This window comes from Pan paniscus, chromosome 9, assembly GCF_029289425.2.
Source record: "Pan paniscus chromosome 9, NHGRI_mPanPan1-v2.0_pri, whole genome shotgun sequence".
NCBI lineage: Eukaryota > Metazoa > Chordata > Mammalia > Primates > Hominidae > Pan > Pan paniscus.
Window position 1 is genome coordinate 62,725,058 of NC_073258.2, and position 25,940 is coordinate 62,750,997.

Below are 25,940 nucleotides of genomic sequence, written 5' to 3' on the forward strand. Positions count from 1 at the left end.
CTTTGTAAATGCAGATCAGACCTCCTTCCCCGCCCTCCTCATGGGTGATTGTAAACATTAGCCCAAACCAAATGTAAGGAAGGCAAAAACTTTGAGGACAAATTCTCATGTGGGGCAGTGAGTGGAGACCCGCATAGATCACACATGCGCTATCAATCTGTTGTGTGTGCTGGGATGCATCCTAAAGCCAAGGAGATGCTGTTTATTTACAGAGGAGCCTGCGTGGGCTTTTTGGTGCCAGTGATCATGGTAATTAAGAGTTGACGGTATCTGTCTGGTTCTGGTTCCTGCGGTTTTAGCTTCTGCCTTTCTTCCTCTCCCAGTCTCTCTTGCTTGGCCATGGAGCCTGGTGGAGGAGGGCCCAGCAGTCACCCTCAGGGATGACTCTCATCAGCTCTCAGGGGCCTCTGGGCTCCCTCCCTCCTCCACTCCAGCACCCTGGGCAGCCCTTTCTCTACCTGCTCTACTAGAACCCTCTTTGGGCCCCACCTCTCCCTTCCTGACTTCCTGAGCCTCCTAGTTGTGGGGAAAGACCACACTTGTGAGGCTCCCACCTGTCCACCTGCCAGGCAAATTCAGCCTCCTCCTGTACCAAGTCTGCAGCCTCAACCCCCCGGAAGCCCCTGCACCCAGTTCACTTTCAACCTCAGGGGCCACGGCACCCAGGAGCTCTGACCTGGACAACCTGCAATAACCAAGGTCCTGCCCCTCCCTCTCCTGGGCTGAGGAGCACAGCTCTGCAAGGCTGGAGGGGCCACATTTGTCAAAGTTCTCAGGCCAAATGGGAGAACTAGGACTTTGATCTCCAAGCTTCCAAGGGAGAATAGGAGCAGGGCACTCCACCACAGCCCCACGGCCCATGGCCAGGACTCCAGGGAAGGGATGGGCAAAGGCGCTTTCTGGACATGAGATCTGTTTCCCAGCTCTCCCCATGGAACCTGCCCAGCCCCACTGGAAGGGCTAGGGGAGCTGTGTGGGCTGAAAGCAGATGAGCCCACACTTTCCTTTGTTTAACTCACTTTGAAATAAAGTAAACGCCATTCTTACGCTGAGCTTTCCTCGGCAACTATCTATTAAGAATATATTATGAGTGGGCATGGTGGCTCATGCCTGTAATCCCAGCACTTTGGGAGCCAGAGGCAGGCAGATCACTTAAGGTCAGGAATTCGAGGCTAACATGGCAAAACCCCATCTCTACTAAAAATACAAAAAATTAGCTGGGCATGGTGACGTGTGCCTGTACTCCCAGCTACTTGGGAAGCTGAGGCATGAGAATTGCTTGGCTTGAACTCTGGCATGGGGGTTGGAGGGGGGGCGGAGGTTCTAGTGAGCTGAGATTACACCATAGCACTCTAGCCTGGGCAACAGAGCAAGACTCTGTCTCAAAAAAAAAATATATATATACACACACACACACATATATGTACACACACACATATATATACACACACACATACACACACACACACACACACATATATATATAAATTATGAGGGTGTGTGTTTGTTGGGGAACAGGCCCTGCCCACAAGGAACTACCACTCCAGTGGGGAAGACAGGTTAGAATTAAGTTATCTCCTAGCACGCTAGGTGCCCCAGAACCATCAAACAGCAGGGGGCCCCAGACTCCAAAAGACCTGAGAAAAAAGACCCAAGTGTGAGTACCACCTCTGCCTCTTTTTTGTTGAGACGGAGCTCTGCTCTTTTCACCCAGGCTGGAGTGCAGTGGCATGATCTTGGCTCACTGCAACCTCCACCTCCATGGTTCAAGCAATTCTCCTGCCTCAGCCTCCCGAATAGCTGGGACAACAGGCACCCAACACCACACCCGGCTAATTTTTTGTATTTTTAGTAGATATGGGATTTTACCACATTGGCCAGGCTGGTCTTGAACTCCTGACCTAAGGTGATCCATCCACCTCGGCCTCCCAAAGTGCTAGGATTACAGGCATGAGCCACTGTGCCCAGCCCCACCTCTGCCTCTTAACAGCTGTGTGACTTTGGACAAGTGTATTAACCACTCAGTGTCTCCCACGGAGTTGCTGTTAGCACTCAATAGATGGGTAGTATTAGTATGGTTGTTGGTGTTTGTTTTATCTCAGGCATAAACAAAGGACCCTGGGAGCACAAATGAGGACTTTATCAATCTTGTGGGACTAGGGAGCTATCTGGGAAGGCCACCCTGAGGAGGCGGTGTTTGGTGTAGTCTGAAGATGGAAGTGAGGCGAAAGTAGGATATTCCAGGCAGAGGGAAAGGCATGGAGGTGGGAAAAGTGTCAGGCACATGGCGTGAGGAGCTGGACTTAGGGTATGGGGAGTGAATTCAGGGAGAACAGCCTGGAAGGAAAGGAGGGCCTGATGGGGAAGGGGCTTGTCTATCCAGCTGAGGGGCTTGTTTTGTTCTGTAGACCATGGGAGCCATGATAGGCTTTTGAGCAGGGGAAGGATGGGATCAGAGGGGTGTTTCACAAGCTCATGATCTGGTAGCTACAGTAGGAAGCAGCAGGAGGTCACAGCCACACTCCAGGTGGGCTCCTCTTCTCTGATGCCCTCTCCACACTCCCCGCTCCCCCATACACCTCTTTGCCATTGGGAATTCTCCAAAAGGTCACCTTCCTGGAGCTCCCTCCTTTTTTGTCAAACAAGATCCTTCTCAAAAACCATCCTCAACCCCTGCTGCAGGTCAGAGAGTCCCTAGGGACAGAAGCCTGTCGATCCCAGAGTCCAGTGGGCACACTCTGAAAGGTCCCCAGAAACCCAACAAAACACCCATCTTAAGCAATTAGCATTCTGTGGGCACAGCAGAATGAGCCCTAGGTTTGGGGTCTAGGAGAACTAGGCTGAGACCCTAGTCCAGCTGCTAACCAGCCATGTGGCCAGCAAGACACTCGACTCTTGGATATCAGTGCCTTCATCTGTGGAAGAGCTGACCCTGACCCTTCCCCACTCAGAGGACAAGCCAGGTATTCCAGGTGATCCACATGCAGTCACAACGACAACAGAGATAAGCATTATGAGTTGTCCCCATTTTACCGATGGGGAAACTGAGGAACAGAGGGGTCAAATACCATGTCCAAGTTGAAAGCCAGGGTTTGAACTCAGGCAATCCAGCTCAGATTCTATACCCTTTGCTTTGACATCACACCAACTAGAGGTACGTGGTTAGTTTTCAAGAGGTAGTCTTTGGAACCCCTAGGGTTGCCTGGAGTCTCTCTGGGGCTCTGGGGAGTGGAGGCTGAGCAGATAAGGCTGTGATCCCTCAAGCCCTCTTCAGCCACAGTAGCACTGTTCCCGTCTGTGTTCTTGAGCTTTTGCAGAATATTCCATTTGGAGAAGGGGTTGTGTTGCTAAGGAAAGTTGAACTCTTCTGGATGAGTGGCCCCAGGGTCCCCTACAGTGTGGGTGGCTGCTGTCATCTTCCAGGCAGTTGGTACGGCCCCCACAGATTCCCCAGACCCTTCAGCCTCCCTCGGACAGCCCTCAAAGGCAGGGTGAAACAAACACTTGCCACTGCAAATTGCATTGATGTTGTGAATAATAGTGACATGATGTCCTCGGCCAGCATGCTGACATCCTAAGGAGATCCTAAGGGGGATGTCGCCATCAAGGGGTGCAAGCATGTTCTCGCCTACCAGCCAGAGTGAACCATTCCCTGCATATGGAGTCACTGTGTCTCCAGCTGGAAGGGACCTTGAAAGTCATGAAGTCAGGCCCCAGGGATGCACAAAGCCCATGGGCAGCCCTGTTGGTGACAGGGAGCTTCTGCAGGGAGCAGAAGGCAGGAAGCAGGTCCCTCCTGGACGGGCATTGTTAGGGAGGGCTGCTGTACCTCTCGCAGAGCCGAATCTGTCTCCCCAGAACTTTCCCTGCTGATCCTGAGCCTGCCCTCCAGAGCTGCCAGGAACGAGCTGGCTGCCTCTACCACATGACAGGCCTCCAAATCCTTGCCGACAGTTCTAATGTCCCCTTCAAGTCTTCTCCAGGCAAAGCCGCCTCAGCCCTCTAACCCCTCCTCAGATGACATGCATGGTTTCAAGTCCCCTTACTGTCAGCATATTAACACTGGGGGAAAGAAAATTTGGAGCCCTAGTCAGCCTTTTGACAGGGTTGAGTGCCACAACCTATCCTGAGGCAGAGGAGACATCCTAGGTCCCGGCGGGTAAGGCACAGCATAGACAAGGGCAGACAGGCAACATCAGGAAACCTGGAAGGCAGGGTGAACCAGGAGCTAGGCAGAGCCAGATCTCCTAGGTCCAATGCCGGGATGTCTTGGGAGTGGGGTATGAGCTGGGGCAGGCTGCTGCCCCTCTACCCAGGCCTGTGGTAGGCATATCAGCTGACTACAGCTCAGGATGAAGGGTCTAACTGAGTCCTGTGTGCTTTGGTGGGTCCTGTGGGCACAGCCTATGCTCCTGGCCATGCCACCCCCCAAGGAGATCTCAGGGTCAGGTCTGTGTACCCCAGGAAGCGGCCTGCCTCTGAGGGTGGACAAGATGTCCATGCACAGCCTTCCCTTCTAGCATCTGGGCAGGGCTTGGTCTCTTGTTCACCACTGTATTCCCAGCACCAACGGTGGAGCATTTAATAGGTGCTCAATAAATGCTTATTGAAAGAATGAAGGAGGAAGAATCCCAGGCCTCCAGGAACAAAGATAATAATAGGTGCTACTATTTATTAAGCACCTACTATATGCCACACTACAGGGTCCACAAAGAAAGCGGCTGTATCTGCTTTGCTCACTCCAGTATCCTCTATGACGAGCTCAGCGTCTGACACACGGGGGGTGCTCAGCAAATATTTGTTGAATGTTCAATGCTTGTATATGTTATCTCATTTGTCACCCAAATAAGATGGAAGAGAAGAGATGGGAGAGGCTGCAGTGATGAGATGGGAGAGGCTGCAGTGATGAGTTGAGAGCTCTCTTTTACAAGTGTGTGTGCGCGCATGCACACACACGCATGCACACACATATGCACACACACACACACGCACACACACACACATACACTAGGACCCCTTCTGTTCTTTCCCCATGCTCAACTTTGCCTGACAAACTCCTGATTTTTTTAGGCCCAGATGAAAAGACCTCCTCCAGGAAGCCTCCCTTAGTCTGCCCAGTGGGAATTAATTTCTCCTGCCTCTGAGTTCCCAGCATACTGGGCCTACATCCTTCTTTTAGAGAATAGTGATTAGTGCCAGGCCTCTGAAGTCAGATTGCTCATGCTTAAATTCTGGCTCTGATTCTTCCAAGCCGTGTAACCTAATCTCTGTGTGCCTTGGTTTCCCCATCTGTAAATGAGGGCTGATAATAGTATAGTCTCATAGGACTACGGTGAGGTTTAAAGGAATTAGCATGTACAGTGCACTCAGCACAGTGCCTGACACGGAATAAGTAGGCACTAAATGCTAGCTATTATCATAGCATTATCACATCGTGCCCTGGATTAGAGATATCTGGGGCACGGAGTTGGCACTCAATGGTGGTAAATGAAATACTGGATTGGATACACTCTAGTTTTCTCCACAGGATGGCAGAGGTCAGAGGTCACATATTACTCAATTTTGTGCACCCCTGAACCCTCCCAGAACCTGCAGGGCTTGACCAAAGCAAGCATCAGTGAGCACCTACAGTACAGAAGAGGGAGGGCTAAGGCATGGGGACATGGGATCAGGGGTGACAGCTGGAAGCCAGGCTGGGCCTCAGGTGTGAACTGCCGACCCAATCCAGTCCCTTACCAGGGCTCAGCCCCGACTCCCAACTCCTTCTCATCTCCTCAGCAAGCCATGATTTATGGATGAACAGAATCAAACAGGGCTGCTGGCTGCTGGGATGCCCTGGGGAGCTGCAGGAGAGGGAATGGCTTTCAGAGGGCAAGCTCACCAGCTGCCCAGAGGGGAACGGGAGGGGGGGCCGCAGGAGCAGTGGGCACATGCACACAGGCCACAGACACAAGCCACAGAGACTCACCCTGGCACAGACACCCATGCACACACACCCATGGCCGTGGCCACAAGCAGATGCCCAGCCAGCTCCGCCATTCATGAGCTCTAGGCATTCACGCATTTCCTCTAGCCTGGAATTCTCTCCCCATGAATTTGCCGTCACTTGTCTACTCAGATTCTGTCTGTCCTTCTGAGGCAGAGCAGTGGGATATATTGTAGACATGGAGGCAGATGACCTGGGTTTACGCCCCAGCCCTGCCCCTGGCCAACTACGTTACCCAGGGCAAGGCCCATGCTGGGCCTGAACACTTTACCTTCAAATGATGATCATGACCCCTAACCTCCCCTGCTGGGGAGGTCACCATCAAATAATAGCTAACATTAGTTGAGTGCACACAATGTGGCAGATACTGCGCCATGAAGTTTACATGCACCATCTCCACAACCTCGGACCATTATTATCTCCATTTCACAGGGGAAGAAACTAAGGCATGGGGAATAATAGGTGCTTGAGCCCATCCTTTCCTGCCCGGCCACAGTAGCCTCCCTTTGAGCTGATGAATGTGATGGCATTCTATAATGTGCTAGACTGTACAACCTAGCCACACTTTCCTCTTTCCCACAAGCAGTCCAACCTTTGTCACACCTATGATGCTTTGCCTAGGCTGTTCCTTCTTCCTGGAATGCCTTTCCTTCTCTATCTTCAAGGCAACTAGACAAAGATGGTTTCCCCTCCTACAATCCTTTCTGCCTCCCTAGTAACTATGACAATTAACTATTTTGGGTTAATAATTAGCTCTTTCTGTGTCCTTCCCCAACTGGGAGCACCTAGAGGATTGAGACCCCCAGCTCACTCAGCTTTGAAGACCAAAGTCTGGTACACAGGAGAGGTTGGAGAAGTAATTGCTAAACAAATTCATGAAATCATTCAAGGTCTCAGATAAGCCCACCTCCCCCAAGAAGCCCTCCCCAATGACAGGCACTCATAGCAGTCTCTTCCTTCTCCAAACTTGAATTAATGGATCCATTTGTCAACCCCCTTTTCTTGGGGATAGACTTGACCCCCACAAGCAGGGGCAACAGGATAATATCCTGTCTCCCAATTGCTCAGGGTCTCCCACAGCCTGTAGCCTAGGTCAAGGTACAGAGAAGCTGCTGGACATGCTGGGAATCTGTGCCTATAGGCTCTTTCCCCCAGAATTCATGTGTGCATGTGTGCTCACACTCTCAGATGGTGACATGCACACTCCCCACACCCAGCCCTTCCAGAGTTGTTCCATCACCTGCAAGTCCTCCCAACCTAGACTGCTTCTGCTCCTGGAGGCTCTCACAGGCATTGACAGGTCCCAGGCCACTGCTCTTCTTCCCAAGTGTCTTTCATTACAGTAACGAATGTATGCTTGGCATTGAATCATGTCTGCAGACTTCAGCACCCCTCTGAGGGTAAATACTCTTATGCCCATTTTACAAAGAAGGAAACTGAGGCTCAGGAGGGTTAAATGCTTGCCCAGGAACACGCAGCAGAAGAGAAGTAAAGCCAGGATTAGACTGGAGGTCTGTAAGACCTCAAACCCTGTGGCTCTTACTCTTGTTCCACCCTAGGGGAGCCATGCCTTGAAATCAGACACTCTGAGAATAGACAGAAAAGAAGAAAGAACCTGAGTGGACACAAACGACAGTTAGGGAAAGGGCTCCCACTCTCCCAAGAATTTTACCAGTTAGAGCCATGCCCAAATTACCCCAGGTACATCAGAGACTCCTCTGACACACACACCTTTTCTGGGGCTCCTTCCCCCATCCACTGGCCCAGGCATTGGCCTCAGAGAAGCACCCTCAATAGATAAGAGTCTCAGCTGGCCTCAGGGTCCCAGGACAGGTTGGGGGTTGGGTATCTGGCACTGGACAGTCTAGGAGTGGGAAGAGGAGGACAATGGGGTGTCCCAGGGACTTGCCCAGGGCTCTGTCTCTGGTACTGATCAGGGTGCAACCACTACTCCGGAGATAAAGCAGAGTGCTGCTGGGGGTGGTTGGGGCTACATCTGCCAGCACGTCCCCATCCTGAGCTTGCCTCCTCCCACCTGATTCTGCAATACACGTCAAGCCCCAGCACTTCCCCACCCCCATCTTTTGGTGGCTCCCGATGACGTTCAAGGTGGGAAACAGTGAAAGCTGGAGTCACAGGTTTCCATAGGAAGCACCCTCCATGCGCATGCTGAGCAGATGGAAATGGGGGAAGATGGCAGGCATTTACAAGTGGGCAGAGCTTACCAGCTCCAGGGTGATCTGGGCATGGAAAGGGGGACATTTTTGGTGCCTATCCTGCTTCCCTCCCTCCCCTCAACCCAAAACACACAAGAAAGCCAGAAAGAGGCAGAGTTGGGGATAAAGGAAGAGAAAGCCAGTGAGCTAAACCCTGCACCCCAGACAACCAGGCAAAGCTCCAGGTCTTGCCATCTTGCAGAATTTCCTGACCTCTTTCCACTGTAAGACTCTCCCTTCCAGGCCACCCACCTGGGGAACAGGGCCAGCTCTTCTCTTGCAAGAGGAAAAACAAATTGAGATAGGCGAGAAGGAAAAAAGAATAAGGAAGGGAGAACACCCAGCACCTATTTCCCAGAAAAGCTGGGCCTTGGACCTACCCCCACCCCATGCCCTCCGGACATTCTCTGAGTGTCCTTTGGAAAGCCCTGGAGGTGCCCACAACCCCTTGGGCTTTACCCAGGGTGGGAACTAGGCTAGCAAAAGAGGAAGCCCAAGGGGAATTGTTTTGGAAAGTTACAAGTAGCTGAAAATAGGGGCTCAGCACGAGCAAGCTTCCTCAACCTTGACTGTAATAAAAACAGATAATGTGTGAGTGAGCTAGGGAGAGTGTGCTGGCTGGGGCCGCAGAGGCCGGCTAGATGCAGACGGTTTAGAATTCAGAGGAGATGCCAAGTGAGTAAACAGTGAATGAAGGATTATCTGGATGGGCCAGCAGCCGTTCCGGCAAGAAATTGGACGGGGACATGTCGGGATCCACAAGCACTCCTACTCCTCATCAGAGAGCGAGACCTGGTGAGCTATGAGGACCTTGTCCACGCCTTCCCTACCTCTGCTATCTCTTCCAGTCGAGACATGGCCTTGGTAATAATGGCTCACATCTGTACAGTGCAGAGCAGTTTATAAAGTGTTCCACAGTTTACCGAGGGTTTCACATGCATTATTGAATTTAATGGAGGTGATGGCATCTTCTGCTCAGTGACCCCCTCACCTCACCTCACCTCACCACAGCCACCCCTACCTCCCACAATTCCTGGCCTAGGGAGGCCTGGTGCATCTGGCTTCAGTATTCAGCCTCAAAAGAGGAGGAAGGGGAGACTGGCCATCTGTAGACCCCAGAGAGCTGCTAAGCCCAGAAGTCATCAAGGCCAAAGCCATTCAGGATGGAAAGGGCCAGGTGCCAGCTCTGAGCTGGGAGCCCAGGCTGAAGAGTGGCTAGCCAGGAGTTAGCTCGGAACCTGACACCCTCCCCACCCACCTTGATCCCAAAGCTGATGAGCCACCTGAGCAGCTGTGAAAATGATCACGTCTGTCAGAGCAGCAGGAGCCCAAGAAAGGAGGGGCTCAGAATGGGGAGGGGGCTCTTCACCGGGAATGCGGAGCAGAGGCAGGATCAGGGACATGTGATGATTAAGTGTGGGCCTTGACCACTAGTTACTCCTATGAATAATGCATTGTTGTGCCTTGGCCTAAATCAGCATCTTATTGTTATTAATAATACACGCTGCAAAGAAGCTGGGGTTGGAACTGTATGCTATGTTTCATTTGAGGATCTCAGAGCACTTAAAAGCTCCTCATGCTGATGACTCAACTTTATCTCCCCGAGTCATAGGCTTCCTCACGGGCCACCTGCCCGAATGCCCTTCCACCTGAGGCTTGGAGCCGTGAAGGCCACCAGAGCTAGAAATCTTCCATCCTGGGATTCAAATCCATGGCCAGGGCTTATGGTTGGGGAGGCGAGTGCATTTAATTTTTGCAAGCTCAAAGGCTCCTGGGGATGCAACATAATGTGAAGCTCCCAGAAAGGTTTCAGGACAGAGATAACTAGTGGGAATCCAGGGGCGGGAGAAATGGATAGAGAGACCACTGCGGATCTGAATCCTGTTCTGTCACTTCCAGTTGTGTGACCTCAGGCTACTCACTCAACTCTCTGGTCCTAAGCCTCCTGGCTGGAATGCAGGGTCTAAGATTCCCTCTACGAGATGCCGTTCTATCATATTCAGGGGTATCATTTACACGGCAAATATTAGGATGGAGCCATTGAGCGCCCCGCCCCCCCAGAGCTGTCCAAGGTGCTGAAACAGCTGTCGGCCATGCGGCTCCTTGTCCTTGGTGCTGAAACAGAACTCAGTCCTGGGGCTGCGCCCTCTTCCAGGTCGCCCTTTGCGCAGCTCCCAGCGAGCAGGATCCGAGAGACTGTGCATAGTGATTCCGCCTTCCTCTGCCAATGCCTCCCTGATCAACCCTCAGCTGAAGCTATGGCAGCACCCAGTGACCTCAAGAGCCCCCTTTCCTCGAGTTAGGTCCTCGGATGCTGAAGACCCCAGTCCTGACTCAGGACAAAAAGGGCCGCCCCGCGAACGTGGTAAATACCACGCCCCATTCCCTCCCGGGGGCCCGCCGCACTGCCTCCTGGTGGCTGGCGCGGGCACTGCACCCCGGTGGGCGCACAGACGGTCCCCAGCGGCGGCCTGGGCCGGCGGCGAAGCAGCGGCAGACGGTTCTCCGGCCCCCGCCGCCCCCTCACCGCTCCCGGGGCAATCTGGCGCTCAGAGCTTGCGGCGTTGCCCGACACCCGCACACTCCAGCCTGTCTGACTGTGTCCTGGCCGCTTTGGGGCTGCCTGGGTCACAGTGCAGCCTCAACCCAGCTGGCCAGACCTGGGGCAGGCAAAACTTCCTGCTCCCTCCTCCAAGGTGGGTGGGGAAGGCTTGTTTAAACAAACACCAACCTTTCCTCTGCGGCAGGGCCAGTCCCGCCAAGATGAACACAAAGGCCTCCCCCAGGGCAGAGGCTCCACACCTCTCCCCCACCCAAACAAGAACTTTGCGCATACCCGCCCCAGAAAAAAGTGAGGGGTTGCAGGAGAATGCCATAACTGCAGCCCACTCCTGTTCCCCCACCCTACAGGTGGGGGCTCTTTGAAAGGCAGATCTGCTTGGTGTTTCTAGGGGCTGCTTGATATGAACCTTACTGGGTTGTAGAGATTCTCCCCCTTCCAAAAACAAAAAGCAAAACAAATAATACCACGTGAAAAGCCAGCACCCAAAACCACGGCTTCTCTGGAGTCAAGGGAGTCAAGATAATAGCCTTCAATTACAGTAGACATAGCTGGTATGTATCATTTATTGAGCACTTACTGTATGCCAAGCACTGTGCTAAGAGTTGTGCAAACATGATCTCATTTAGCCTTCCAGCCACCCTGCCTCCCCAGGAGGGAGCATCATGCTCAGCCTCCTACACATGAGGAAAGTGAGGATCAGAAAGGGAGGTGACCGCTCAGGCTGGTGCAGCCAGCGAGTGCTGAGACGGGCATGGAAGAGTGTATCCATCTGCCCTTACTCTTGCCATTCAGCTGGATCTACCTCATCATCCTTCCATGTTCTAGAGGCCACACTATGCCTCAGGTTTCTCCAAGACCACTCCAGCCCCCCACCATCCTCACCTCTCGGCTGAGAGCCACGTGAAGGAAGAGAGTAACACCTTGAACTCTGTAGCACTTTACAGCCTGCCAAGTGCTTTCAGAGCCACTGTCTGAATTGACCCTCATGATCTTGAGGGGTGAAGTGGGCAGGGATGGCCCTGTTCTGATTTTGTAGGAGAGAAAAGTATGGCTCCAAGGAATAAATGGCTTGCCCCAAGTCACACAGTGAGCTGTGGAACCAGAACTCAGGCAAAGACGGTGGGACACCCAGTCCAGTGTACTCTTCCCACTTCCCCAAGTCTGGGGTGCTGGGGACAAGCCAGGCAGGGAGTCCTAGGGGCTTTCATCTCCTGAGGGGCTTCCTGAGGCCATGACCTGGGCTGCTTCCCCACTCCTACTCCCCGGGGTCCATTGGTTGGCTCAGCTTTAACTTGGAGTCTCGGAGTCTCATTCTAAATGAATTTTTTTTTCCAGGCAATTACCTCCTGCTAATTAGGAGGCAGGGCTGCCAGTCCCTCGGCCCTGGACTGACCCTTTTCTCAACCCACAGAGGGCAGGGGGGTTGTGGAGGTACTGGGTAGCAGCTCCAGCCACAGAAACTGCCTGGGTCAGGGTTCTGTCAGGGCAGGGGATGCTGATGGAGGAGCAAAGAGCTCCACAGAACTGGAAGAAGGGAGGCAGGGATGCTGGGTAGGGAGGGACTCTGAAGTGGGAGAGAGCAAGGGGACAAAAAGCTGGAAGGAGCCTGAACATGTCCATGCAGAGTAAGTGAGAGAGACCTGGGCTCTGGGGCAGCAGAGGGAGCCAGGAGGAGCCAGAAAAACAGGGACACATCGAAGGAAGAAAGGAGGAATCTCAGGAGCCAGAGAGACAGGAAGGGGTAGGAATCTCCCCTCTATGGAGAGAGAGGAAGTGAGAAGGTGCCCCAGAAAACGGTCAAGATTACAGAAGGGGCAGAGGCAGAGAGAGAGATACTGGAAGACTCCAGGAAAGGGAAGGGGAGAGGAAGGACAGGGAGGAAGGAGGAATTGCTGAGGGAAAACCCCAGGGAGAAGGGGGAGGAGAGCGGGGGAGGACGGCTTGGAGTGGCAGCTCCCAGAGCCCCAAGAAGGGCTTTCTCTACGTCATTGTCCTTGAGCTTCCCCCAATGTCAGTGCCCAGCCAGCTGGGCCTGCACACCCTCCTACGCAGCCACAGGTGCGGGCGGGCATGATGGCAGGCCACCAGCCGGCTCAGGCCCCAGATGCTCCACTCACCCGGGGCAGCCAGCTGACCTCCCTCCCTGCCAACCTGCCACCCCCTCGAGTAGGCTGAGCCAGGGGCCCTCCTGGGCCACACAGCAACACGACCAGGAGCTTCTGGGGCTGTGTCCAGCCTCTCCACTTTTCAGAGGGAGGATCAAGGCACAGATAGGAAACTGTGCCTGTCCAAGGTCAAGTGAGTGATGAGGCCAGATGCAGAGGGCTCAGGGGCTAAGTCCTACTGGTGGGTCCTGTTCCCTTCTGGGCAATGGGCAACAACAGGAGACAAAGACAAGTCATGGCTGCCAGCAAGTCAGTCCTGATCAAAGCCCTCTGGAGTGTGGGGTGGCAGGCAGAAGGGAGTGAGGGTGGCCAGGGGCTGGAAGGGAACCAAAGGAACTCACGTTTGTGGAGCACAGGGTGAGAGGGTTCTGCAAGGGTTATAATTGTAACAAACATTACTGAACACTTACTAGATACAGTGTGCCAGCCACTTAAGACATTACATGCAGGATCTCATTTGATCCCAACAACCCTAAAAGTATGTGTCACTATTATTCCATTATAGGGAAAAAACTGAGACTCAGGAGGGTTGGGTGACCTGGCCAAGTCCACACAGCTAGCCAGAGGCATGGTTCTGACTCATGCAACTGGTCATTTTGAGGCCACTGCCCTGAAGACCCCTCAACATTATCTGAAGATGTGCAGGTCCCTGAGTTCCCAAGGTCCCAGAACAGCCCTGGCACAATCTAAGCCCCAAACTCCAGTAGGACTGCAATCCATGAGGTCCAAGACTTGAACAAGCCCTGTCTTATGGCGTTAGAGTCTGGTTTTTAGTCTTGGTTCAGCCACTAACTTACTGTGTAACTTTGGACAGGTCACTGTCCCTCTCTGGGCCTTCATGTTCCCACCTGTACCATCAAAGGGTAGGACCAGATAAGAAGAACTACTACGTACATAGTGCTAACTCTGTGACAGGCACAGTTCTAGGTGGTTTACAGATATTAACTCATCGAATTTTCCCAACAGCCCCATGATGGTGCTATTATTCCCTCCATTTTACAGGTGGGAAATGAAGCACTGAAAGGTTAAGTCAGTTGCCCAAGGCCACAAAGCAAGTCAGCACAAGGCACATCTGGGATTTGAGCCTCATTACTTTTGATCCAGAGCCCCTGTGCCCTGGCCACCACTCTGCATTCTTTCCCTAAGAACCCTCTCAGCCCCTGCTTGGCGCCCCAGCGATGTGTGCCCATGTGCCTCTGCACAGACACACCTACCATCGTGTTTCCACATGGGAAGCACACACACAGTCATGCATCTGCATGAAGTGAGGTGTGTTAGCTCATGCTCCCACACCCACTCCTGTGCCTCCACCCAATTTCTACCTGAAGTAGCCAGGCTGGGTCACATATGTCCACAAGCATCCCAGCACCAGAACAAGCCGACTCTAGCAGGTCCATGCACACACACACATATACACGTGTTCCCGTCTCTGAGCAGTGGTTGACTTGTGGGGGCCATGTGCCATGCTGCAGCACACAGCCATGTGGCAGTGACGTGGGCCACCACACCCCTTCTCCTCTGCTTCCTTCTAGTGCCTGGGTGGCTGGCACGTCACATCCCGCACCTGCCGGCACCCCCATCCACACTGACTTCCTCACGCCTCTCCCCTAGCAGAAGCGGGCACCTTCTCCAGGAAGGAAGCAGACTCAGGCACAGCCTGGCTCCCACGGCCCAAAGATGCCAGCCAACCTGGGGGTGGAGAGGGAGAGAAAGGCATCAACTGGAGGCTCCAGGGGGCCTGGGGTCCACAATGGCTCCTGTCTGAGACTAGGCCCTCCCTTAGGTCTGAGTGCCAGAGCTGAGCTCTCAAGACCCTCGAGACACTGGCCCTCTCTGTCATTGCCAGATATGGGGTCAGATGGGGACCCTGGGGACAGAGGGTCTCCCATCATTCCTGAGCAGGACTGTGTTGCCACCTGGGCTCCTCTGACCAAGTTACCATTGCACCCTTCACCACCCTATCCCCGGTCCCTGCTCTCTCCTCCCCCTGCCCAAGCATCTTAGAGTTCTGGGTATTTTTAGGCCTCAGCTGACAGGCTGTGAAATCACTCCCTTCGCACCTCCCCAACCAGGCGGGGGTTGGAGAGGGAGGAATGAGGTTGGGGGGGGGCACAAAGACAATTCATCAGGCTCCTCCAGGGCTGGCAGGTGCCAAGGAGGGAGAGAGGGGTTCCTCCCCTTCTCCTGAGAGCCTCCCCCATGAGTGAGAGGATCCCTCCACCTTGCCAGTAGAGAGAATGGAGACAGGGTAGGAAGGAGACTCCCCTCCACTCCAGGAAGAACAAAGGCTTTAGGGGATACCCTAGAATTAGAAGAGGCACTGGGACACCCTTTGAGTCCAGCTCTGCAGCCAGTACCAACTCGTAGTGCTCCCTTCTGAGAGACGGGCTGAGAGACGGGCTGGCTTAGAGCCTAGTAGGATAAGGAGGCACCAGGCAACGTAGCCCAGTGGTTAAGACCCAGGCTTTGGAGTGAGGCCGACTTGCAATCTTATTCCTGCTCTACTGAGTGACCCGGGCAAGACACTCAACCTCTCTGAGTCTCCATTTCCTCATTTGCACTGCAGTGAATTGGATATCTCCCTTGCAAGACTGCTGTGAAGATGACATAACATGATGAATGGAAAGAACAAGGTGGTCTGTGGACCCACCAGGCACCACTGGGAGCCTCTCCCTTGCAGCTTTCCCTGACCTTCCATTTCTCCTAGCTGCCCCTTCTCTGGGCTGGCTTTCTCACTGCAATCTCCAAGACAGGAGCCCACAGTTCATCCTGGCGTCAGGGCCCTTGGCACCCATCTGACCCCCACTCAGGGGTAACAAATTTCCAACTAAGGTGGGTAGTCAACACAGATGGTCCCCACCTCCCTGCTTCCTGCTGCAGGACACACACACATACACATCATGTGTGCACACATACCCAAATGCCAACATGCATGTGTGCTGCCAGCGCCTCAGTGTGAGGGCGTTTGCCTTGGGATGACCCCCAAGGGAAGTGGGAAGACATAACCAGGCCCCGCTGTGAATGGGTCCCTGTGCCAGTGGCCGTGGGCATGGAGAGGGGGGTGGCCCGTCTAGTTGCCATGGAGACAGGTTGGCTTTGGTGGGGCTCTGGAGCTCAGGCCTGGCAGCTGGAGCAGGAGCTGTGTGGCCCCTCCTGGGCCTGGCCCTGATGCCTGGGGGGGTTATGTGGGTACAGAACAAATCCTCAAAAGGACTAACTGTGTCCACAGGGCCCTGGGCCTGCCCATCTTGGCTCCATATCCCTCACTAGGGAGGCTTTCTCTGATACCCCAGGCACCTGGGAAGCCCCCTCAGGGTGTTCATTCATGCCCACCTGCACCCGGCTACCCCCTTACTGCGTATAATCTGCTGCAAGCTTTCCAAGGGCAGGGGTCCAGGCTGGCTGGACACTGCAGATCTCCTGGCAGAGGTAGGGACAGATATGTTAATGGCTGAGATTCTAGCTCCATCTACCCACCTGCCTCCTGACTTCCCACCCTCCACACTACCGTGCTGTCAAAGTTCTTTATAGAGATCTGCTCAAAAGCCATCCATGGCACTCCATGCCTTACTTTTTAAAAGAATTTCAGTTTTCCTATTTCAAAATGCCAACTCCTTCATAATCTGGCCCAACCTACCTTCCCAAGCCTCACTTCCTGCTACTGTGCCCCAAAGATCTCCCTTCTGGCCATGCTCAAGCACTCCCTGCTGCCTCAACTGGCCAAGATCCCTCGAACCTCTGAGCCACTGCATGTGCTGTCCCCACCTCACCGACCCCTTCACCTCTGCTCGCTCACATGGCAAAGCTCTTATTCTTCCTTCAGGACTCAAGGCCCTGTATCTGAAGCTCACACCCTTAGGTCTGGCAGTGTGGCTGGAATCCCAGACCTACTTCTAACTGCAAGTTCGCACTTCCCAAGGTGGTTCTGAGGATGGAGGGGCTAACGCATGTTATGTGCTTAGAACAGCACCTGGCACATAGTGAGCACACAACATGTCTCTGCTATTCTGATGGTAACCTAACTGACACTGCCTCCATGAAGCCCTCCCCAACTCCTCCACCATGGAGGTAGCAGGCATGTTCTCCTTGGAGGATCCAGAACCCTCATCCCACACATCAATTGCTTGGTACAGGACAATGTTGAGAACAGCTACCGCTGGCTGAGTGTTTACTATGGGCTGGCTCTCTGCTAAATACTTTTTCTGCCTTATCTCACCTCATCTTCCAACCGCCTGGGAGGTAAGAACCATCATCACACCCATATAACAGAAGAGGAAACCCAAGGCCAGAGAGGTGGGCTGACCTGCTCCAGAGACACAGCAGCAAGTGTCTCTGCCAGGATTCAAATCAATAGCTGTTTGACACTAGAGCCCTAGCTCAAGCAAGCTGTCCCTGGAGGCACATATGTAAAGTGCTCAGCACATACTGAGTGCTCCACAAGGCTTGCTATTATCATACTATTGTTATTATCAGGGGAGGACACAGGATGTGTTTGATGACCTGAGATGGGATTCCTTAAGCTGGTCCCTCTGCAAAGCACAAAACCCCCATTCCTGGAGAAAGTGTTTCCAAGGGTCCCTTGGCTGCCATCCCTGACCCCCATCCTTGGATGGGGGTCAGGGATGGCAAGGAGGTGTGCAGGGAGTCCCAGTATCTGGACGCGGGGCACTTCCTCTGAGGGGTGCTGAAGCAAGCAAATGCTTGAGGGGGCCCTCCCGGGCCCAGGCCTGGCAGAGCGGGAGAGAGCCTGCTATGTGCCAGCCATGCTGGCCGCCGCTCTCTGGCCCCGCTGACACCACCCCATGGTAATGAGACGGATCCAATTTGTACCCAGGGCCCCGCCGGGAGCAGCTGCCGCGGCAGGGTTTGAAGTAATTTAATTGGACACATTAGCTGCATGCTCTCTCCTCCACTCCCCTCGTGCAGAGCCTCATGCAGGCGCCCCTTCTGCCTCCCACCCCTCATGCCACCCTGCCCTGGCTGGTGGCAGGGTGCATGCTCCACCAACCAGCTAGGACTAACAGGTAGGCACCGTTCCTCTCTCATTCCTGGGGCTCCTGGGGGCTCTAGAACCAGAGGGCTCTCTAGGTCCCAGGTTCTCCCCAATCTCTGATGCAAGCAGCAACTATGGCAGCCCACTGGGGCTAGAGTTCAGACCTCTCCCTCCTGTCTCCTACAATGGGCAGAACAGTCACCCCCCTTTCTCTTTCAGTCAGCCATGGAAGCTACCAGCCTTCTGCACTCCAGAAAGGACACCGAAGGAGCAGGGCCAGCAGCATATCCCTGCTTTACCAGCATCTTTGGTTTTGTCACTATTAGGGTTTGTTACTATCAGGGTCACTACAGAGATGATGGGCAGCCCTCCTCTTAGGGCCTGGGGAAGCAGTGCATACACACATGCACAGACCAGACCTAGTCACAAACAAACAGGCGAGATCAGTTTGACCCAGACACATACACACATACTAACAGCCCCACACTGTCATGGAAATGCTTGTATCTTACACATGAAAGCTCCCATGATCACCCCCGTCCACACCCATGTATGCCATACAGCCAGGTAAGGCCCTGCTCCGAGCAGACGAGGCCTTCATGGCCATGCCAGCAGGTGGGAGGGTGTGGCAGGGGGTAGGCAGGGTCCCTGGCACACAGGCCCTGCCTGGCCAGGTACAGGGCCGGGGGAGGGGCCCTCCCCTAAAGCTTTCCGTCATAGCTCCCCACGCACCTCAACGCGCCTCGCTACAAATACACTCATTAGCTGCTGTTTACAGCGGTCCTGGCACTTCGATAAGCACAGATATTATGGCCATCCAGCTGCCACCCGCACACACACTAGGTACACATACAGACAGTGCCTCTCCCCCTGGCTCCGCCCTCCCCTTCCACCCGTGGGCTCAATCACATGAAGATACCAATTCCCCAAACATGCAGCTTTGCAGGGGTTCCAGCTCACAATACCTCAGCTCCCGGTCCATTCTATCCCAAGGGGTCCTTCCAGGTGGAGGCTGCAGAGACTCCCCAGAGCAGGCCGGATGCACCTGCCCGCCTTCCAACCAACTGGACCTGGAATTCCAGGCCAAAGCTCTGGGCACAGTCCAGCCCCTTCCACAGGTCCCATGCTGTCTGCCAACTCTGTTCCAGCCCTTGGTGAGACCTGCTGGGTGAGACCAAAGCCCTGCCCTGCAGACACTAGTTGGACAGGGCCCAGCAGGGCTGCCCCTGCTGCCTGGAAGGTCAGGGACCTCCATGCCCACGGAACTGGCAGAATTCACCTGGCATCACCAGCTGGGGTTCCCTGGCAAGGCAGGCAGGCACCCGGGCTGGGCCTGGCACAGGCTGGTGCCGGCACCTGGCCAGACCAGTGACTGCCCCGACGAGAGAAAGTTGACCTCTCGGCCACATATGCCACCTGCCGGGCACTGTCTGTGGAGCAGAGGACCAGCTCTATACAGGGCTGCCCATGCCCACCTGTGATGCCACAGTGCTCTGAGGAGCCATCAAGCCAACTCATTCTCCAGCTGGGGGTCATCAGCTCCGGACTGGGCCTCCCGCCCCCACGTGACCCCTCCCAGCTCTTCTCCCTGCTGTTCTTGGCCTCATTCCCCTGGGGGAACCAGTTATTGAAAACGAAAACGGTCCATCAGATTCAATAAGGATTCAAAGTCCGTGAGAGAATAGGGGGTGGGTGGGGAGTAGGATGGGGGGACTCAGGAGGGGCAGGGAACCATATACGGCTCCTCTGCCTGTTCCACACAACATCCTCCAACGGCCGGGCTAGAGGGTGTAACAAAGAGACAGCCCCCCACTGGCACTCCATGTTGCCCTCAATGCCCCTTAAGCCTGAGCTTGGGGTCAGCCAGGAGCAGAACCCAGCTGCCCAGGGCCTGTCTTTGCTCACCCAGCACCCACCTATTGACCTGCCTTCCAGCTGTCCCCTTACCTGTCACCTACTGGCCTGTATGTTCCCACCTCAATCCGGCCTGCTCTAACCCCCTCCCCAGTATGAGGAGGGGCTTTGGGGCTATCTCCCTCCCCACTATGCCCCAGCCCTCAAGCGGGCAGCTTGTTGATCAAGCTTCCCTGCAAGGCCACAGAACAGTGTGAACCAGGGCCATGGAGGGGGCCTGTCTCCATGGTAACACAACAGCTTGGGGGCACTGGCTACCCTGGCCCATGCCCCATTGAAATCATCCTCACCCGCTCTGGGTTTTAGACTTGCCCAGCCTCAGGTCCTCCACTGTGTCCTGGCCTGTGGGGAGATCATTCGATCTTCAGTCTGGACTCTAACTCAAGCCCAGGATGCAGGCCAGGGAGGCCCGGGCATGTGCCGATGGGGCAGGCTTTGGGGAGGTAGGTGGGAGGAGAGAGGTTGTTGGTGAAATGGGTGGACACAGTCAGGCCTCCTTGGACCTTCCCACACTCCAGCCCTGGCCTCTAACCCAGGTGTTCCTCAGGGCATATCCTTGATCTGCCCTTTCAGCCACACCCCTAACTTCTGCACCTCCCTCACCCGCCATCAGCCTCTTCCCCTAACTTGTGCCCAGTGACTGGAGGGTTGGCCTGGACAATCTAGTGGATCCTTCACCTTGAGAGAAGAGGCCCGCTGTGCCAAGGCCCCCTGCCCTGCATGCTCCCAAGTCACGACCTGCCTGGTGGAGTGTCTGTAGGGAACAGAGCCCACTAACAGGTGGGACAAAAGAAGGCTTCAAGCACTACTACTCCCAGGGACAAGCTCACAGAGGGCTGGGGGCAGGGCAGGCAGCCTTCAGGACCTAACCTCTGTCCCAGTGGTTCCCTCTCTGGCCTTGCTTACCAGCTCACTGCAAGGTCACCTCTCCCTCCCTCTCTCTTTTCCTGCCGCTGTCCTGCCTGCCCACTGCAACGCTGACCCCTGTAGGCCTGCTGGGGCCTGCCTGGCCTGGGGACAAGCAGTCTGAGAGAAACAGGGACTTTAGGATGAACCAGAGGGTGAAGGCTGAGGGCAGGGAGAGGCCGTGAAGTCTGGGAGGGGGCAGAAGGGAGGCTGCAGGTATGGCCTAGGGAGGCTGGACAGAGTGTGGAGCTGGAGCCTGGGTGTGCATGGGAGGGGGCTGGTCTGGGTTCTTCATTGGACTCCGATTATTTCCCACAGTCCCTTTCTTCATTCACAATAGATCAGGGAACCAAGGGCCTGGGGGCCTGGGGCCCAAGTAGGGAGAGAACCACACCTGTCAGGTAAGGTCCTCGCAGTAGCTGAGCCCTTAGGGACCTGCATAGTAAGTGGGATGAGGGAGGGAGTACCACAGGGATCTTCTGGAACCAGCATGAGGCAAAGGGGAGCAGGAGAGGACAGATTTTTTTTTTTTTAAGGATTGGGCCGCAGGTGTTCCTGAGAGTGGGATGAGAGGATCAGGATATAAAAGGCACTGGCCCCTGGGAGACCAGAGGGGAGGGGTGGGGTGGCCTGAGTTACACATAAATCAATTTGCATATCTCAGTCCCAACCAGTACCAGCCAAGGGGAGATGGGGAGGCAGAAATGGGGGACACAGAGCCCTGGCTTGGGGAGCTGAGTCTGGGGAGCCTTGGGGGAGCTGGGGGGAAGGGAAATCTGACCTGGAACTATAGAGCCTACAAAGGTGGGCAGGGATGCCAGAGGGCAGAGGCCAGAATGAGATCTTTGACTCCTCAAGGACCCCAGATGACTAGGCTCAAAGGCAGACTGTGCCCTCTCCAGCCTATGTCTGACCCCACCCAGCCCAATGCCCACACCGGAGAGGAGTCAGCCTCAGGCCAGCCCCTTTCCCAGTCACAGCTGCCCTACCACAGGCACTGGTGGGTCCTGCAGCTGCAACTGGGGTGGGCAAGACAGGTCCCAACTGCAGCCAGAGAGGCCCATTCAAGGAGGGGGTGAGGGAAGAGTTGAGGGCTGCCAGCACACCAGGGATGGTACTGGACTCCAGACCCTTTGCCTAGAAGATGCCAAGCACGTCAAGCTGGCCTCCGTGGTGAGGGCAGAGGTGCTTGGAGGAGTGGTGATGTCATGATGCCCAGGCATGGGAGGGAAGAGGAGGGAGGGAGAGGGGAGAGGGCACAGCCCCAGGCCAGTGGCCTAACAGGCCAGAGGGGAGGCCGCCAGCCTGGTGGGCGAGGGGATGGACAGTGTCCTTACTTCTTCCCTACCTTCCATCCTCATACCCCAGAGCTGGCTTCTGAACTAAGCTACTGGCTTCTAAGAAGGTGAGCAGAGCAAGAGAATACTCCTGCCACGGGCCATGGGCTGGAAGCCGGCGGCCTCTTCGATGAAGATGCCAGGGTAGGTGACCTAGGTCCAGACAGATGAGGGGAGGGCTCTCCACAGGCAATGCCCCTTCAGCCCTCACCTAGAGGACATTCAGAGAAGGGCGCAAGGTTCCAGAGAAGGAGACTGAATCTCTCACCCTCATATCCAAGTGCTGAGTGAGGGCAGTGCCTGGCGCCCAGTGGGTCGTCCTCAATATCGACTGGGCTGAAAAGAATCGATGGGGGGTGGGAGCCGATTCCTCAGGAGGCAGGGACAGGCTGAGGCTGCCCCTAGAGGGGAAAGAGCAAATGTGGGGCTGGGGCAACAGTGGGCAAAGCCAGCACCCACTGGACTGCCTTCAGGAGCCTCAGGGCTGCAGGCTCCTTCTGTGCAGGGTCTTAGAGCCCTTCCTTCCCTACAGCACCGCCGCCCCCAGGAGGCTGGCAGGAGGGAGCCTGGAGGCTCTTCGTTTGGGAGCACATCCTGGGCTGGGGAGTCGTGCTTTTAGCATCAGAGAGAAGCCCAGAAACAGACCCTGATGCTAGAACTGGCAGACTGGGGGTGCTGGGACTGGGTGGAGCACCCCAGGTGGGAGCGGGGATGGAGCCTGGGCAGGAGCTGCAGGGGACCTGCCTACAGGTGGGCATTGGGCGAGGAGGCATCAGGAGCCAAGGAGGAAATGGCAGAGCAATTTCCGAGGAAGACGGGAAGATTCTTCGGCTTTGGCTTAGAGGATACCAAGCAGACAGTGGGCTCCCAGGCCACTCCCCTGGCGGGCGAAGCAGAAGGCAAAGGAGTTCGGCCCTCCCCCACCCCAGGACGGGAGAGAGTTTGGGGTTGTTTGCTTCCCCCTCCCCAAACCTAGGAGAACATTCTCTTGGCACCCCCATTCTCATGAGCCCCTGCTCTCTTTCCCTTCAGGCACCCCCGTCTCACCCATCAACGCCCCTGCAGTTCCCCACCCCCCAGAGCCTCCCTGCCCAGCTGCCGCACCAGATTCCCACTTGCCCCCTGGCACCCTCTCAATTCACAGTTGGCACTGCGATGCCACTCCGCTCCCCTGTGCCCGCAACCTTGGCCAAGAGCTGCCGGGATCCTCGCCCTGGGGTCCGCCAGCGCTGGCACCCCCGGGGCACCGGTGCTGGGGAGCCTCGGGTGCCTCTGAGGGCACTGCCCTGCTCCCACAGGGGCAGCGGCTCCTCGCTCCGCCACACACGTTGTCCTTGGGCTGTTGAGGGGTGGGGGAGAGGTCCTTGTGGGGACACTGCGAAGCCGGTCCCAGACATCCAGCCTGGCAGTGTCCAGACTGCGGGGGACCGGGGTCCGAGCCGCTGCCGCTCGATCCCGCGCCCCCGGGGCTGGGATGACCCCTGGGGGAGCCCGTGCGGCTCCGGGCGGACAACAGCCCCAGGCTGGGGCTCCGAGACGGCGTCCGGCGCTGCCGCTGTCCTGCCCGCCGGTGCGGGGCGCCCCAGCCCGCCGGGGCCGCGCTTACCTGGGCTGGCCGCCTCCGGGTCCCGGTACATGGTCCCCTCGTCGCCGGTTCCCTCCGGGCTCCTCAGAGCCGCCCGCGGCCGCGCGCTGCTCCGCCGCCGCCGCTGGGCATGGGGCCGGGCGACCCCCGGGGGCGGGTCCGAGGGCGGGGGCCGAGCGGGCTGCACCTAGCCGCGGAGCCGGGGAGCGGGGGCCGCCCGCCAGCCCTCCCGCCCGCCCGCGGAGCACGCTGCCGCCGCCGCCGAACAGCGCCGAGCCTCCTCCCTCCGGCCTGCGCGCCGCGTGTGCGCGCCGGAGCGTGTGTGAGTGTGTACGAGGCCGTGTGTATGTGTGTGTGTGAGCGCGTGTGTGAGCGCGCCCGGGGCACCGCCGGCGCCGCCCGCCAGCCGCCGAACGCCGCGGCCACAGCCACCGCCTGCGCCCGCTGCCGGCCGCGCGCCGCACTGCACCCGCGCCCGCCGCCGCCCGAAGCCGCCCCGAGGGCACGGCCGCCGCCCCGCGCCCCGCCCGCCTCGCAGTCCCCGCGGGGAGGGCCGCCGAGCCCCACGGCCGGGCTCGTCCGGCCAGGGGATCCGGCTCCGCTGCGCGACCCACCGCCAGCCCGTGCTCCCCCGATGGCCGCGGCCTGGCACCGGGCAGGGCCGCAGAGCCGGCCACCTCCTCCGAGGTGCCCTTTGGCTCCGATCCAAAAGGCGTGGAGATCCACTCCGGGTTTTCCGCTTGCTGGCGGCTCGAGGGCGTCAGCTCCGGACTCAACACCGCGGCAGTCCGGGGCAGACGGACTGGTGTGTGCAAAAACCAGGAGTGGAATTTTTGGCAGCGCTGAGCCTGAGTCCGCCAGTCCGGTCTTTCTGCAAGCTCGCACACAGGTGGAGCCGAAAGGGCTAAGATCCCTGCCCTCGGTGGGAGGTTTGGCCTAGTGACCCTCCTCACCTAACCCAGCCCCACGAAAGAAGAAAATAGACTTTTCAGCCTCTGGCTATCCCTCTATAGCAGCAGCTCCTCCTCTGATCCTCCCCTCTATTCCTTGACCCTAGCACTTCGGAGGGTAGGAAGGAAATCCCTCCTTCTCCTTCCAACCCTGGACCTCTCTTGGTCCTCTCTGCCTCTCTGCCGGCTCAGCACAGTCTAAATCAGGTGAACACTCATTTCTCTACAGAATTGGGATGATTTGATTCTGGGGCAGGGAGGAGAAGAGACCTGTCTCCTAAGGATATGAAAAACCCAGAAATGAACCATTAGTGGTATGGTAGGCACAGAGACCTCCCTGCACACACCTACACACGTAATCACCTACATACACACACACACACACACACAGACATGATGCCCCCCACACACACACCCACACAGACATGCTGCCCACACAAAGAGACACATACACTGACGCTCCCCACAATACAGGTGCTGCCCCTACCCTTCACTGATGGGTCAGGTAAGAGGGCAAAATCCCTGGGTCTGTGGCAGCTTCCTGCCCTCCCCTGTGCTGAGAATGCAGTTTGCAGGTGAGCCAGGCTTCCCAGAGTCAAGGATTATTATTTCCACCCTGAGAAATCCACTTTTGCTGGCTTTATACTGCACTACTCACGCCCAGCCACACCTCCACCTGCCCACAGTGTGGAAGGCAGCCAGGAACAACCCTCTATCTCAAGTCTCCCCGACACACACACAAACAGACCCCATCCCCTTGAAATCACATGGAGGCTATCCCCAACAACCACTACACACACACATACACACATACACATTCACCTCCACCTACAGCTTTTCCGGTTGAGAAAAAGATAAGGAAGTTCCCCCAGCAAACCTCCATGAAGACTGTTCCAGTGGAGAGCAGATTTCCTGGGAATGAATGTTCTACATAAAAATGGAAGGAAAAAGGGCATCGTAGGTTAAGGCCACAATTCCTCAGTGGCCAGAAATCTCAGCCCTCACCCTCTGGGGAAGGGCCATCCTATTCCATACACCTCACAGCTGTCTTCCCCCCACTCACCCAAGTACAGCCAAGAACCCAGGAGTTATCTACACTCTGCTTTGGGACCTGGCAAACCCCAGAAAGCTAAGCCAACAGGCTGGGACTGCAAGGTCTGCAACCTTGGCTCATTCCCCCACCCACTCCAGCTGCCTCTCTCATTGCCCTAGTAAAGAGTAAACAGGGGCTGGGTATGGTAGCTCACACCTGTAAGCCCAGCACTTTGGGATGCCGGGGCGGGAAGATCACTTGAGCCCAGGAGTTGAGACCAGCCTGAGCAACA

The 25,940-nt window shown here is 56.0% G+C and overlaps 1 protein-coding gene across 9 annotated transcripts in view; it reads right to left on the reverse strand.

Moving 5' to 3' along the window:
- The window catches only part of SYT7 (synaptotagmin 7), a 65,745-nt gene extending 41,676 nt beyond the window's left edge, over positions 1–24,069 (reverse strand). For 3 of the 9 annotated variants that reach the window (XM_008953867.4, XM_008953865.4, XM_008953866.4), the window contains exon 1: positions 23,687–23,855. In XM_008953867.4, the coding sequence (XP_008952115.1) occupies positions 23,687–23,717 (31 nt within the window). In that variant the 5' untranslated portion in view covers positions 23,718–23,855. Of the gene's footprint in view, positions 1–14,494; positions 14,526–23,686 lie in introns of those variants that run through there. The other 6 variants (XM_003828453.5, XM_008953870.5, XM_008953864.5 and 3 more) reach the window with 5 other exon arrangements.
- Between the last annotated feature and the right edge of the window lie 1,871 nt (positions 24,070–25,940).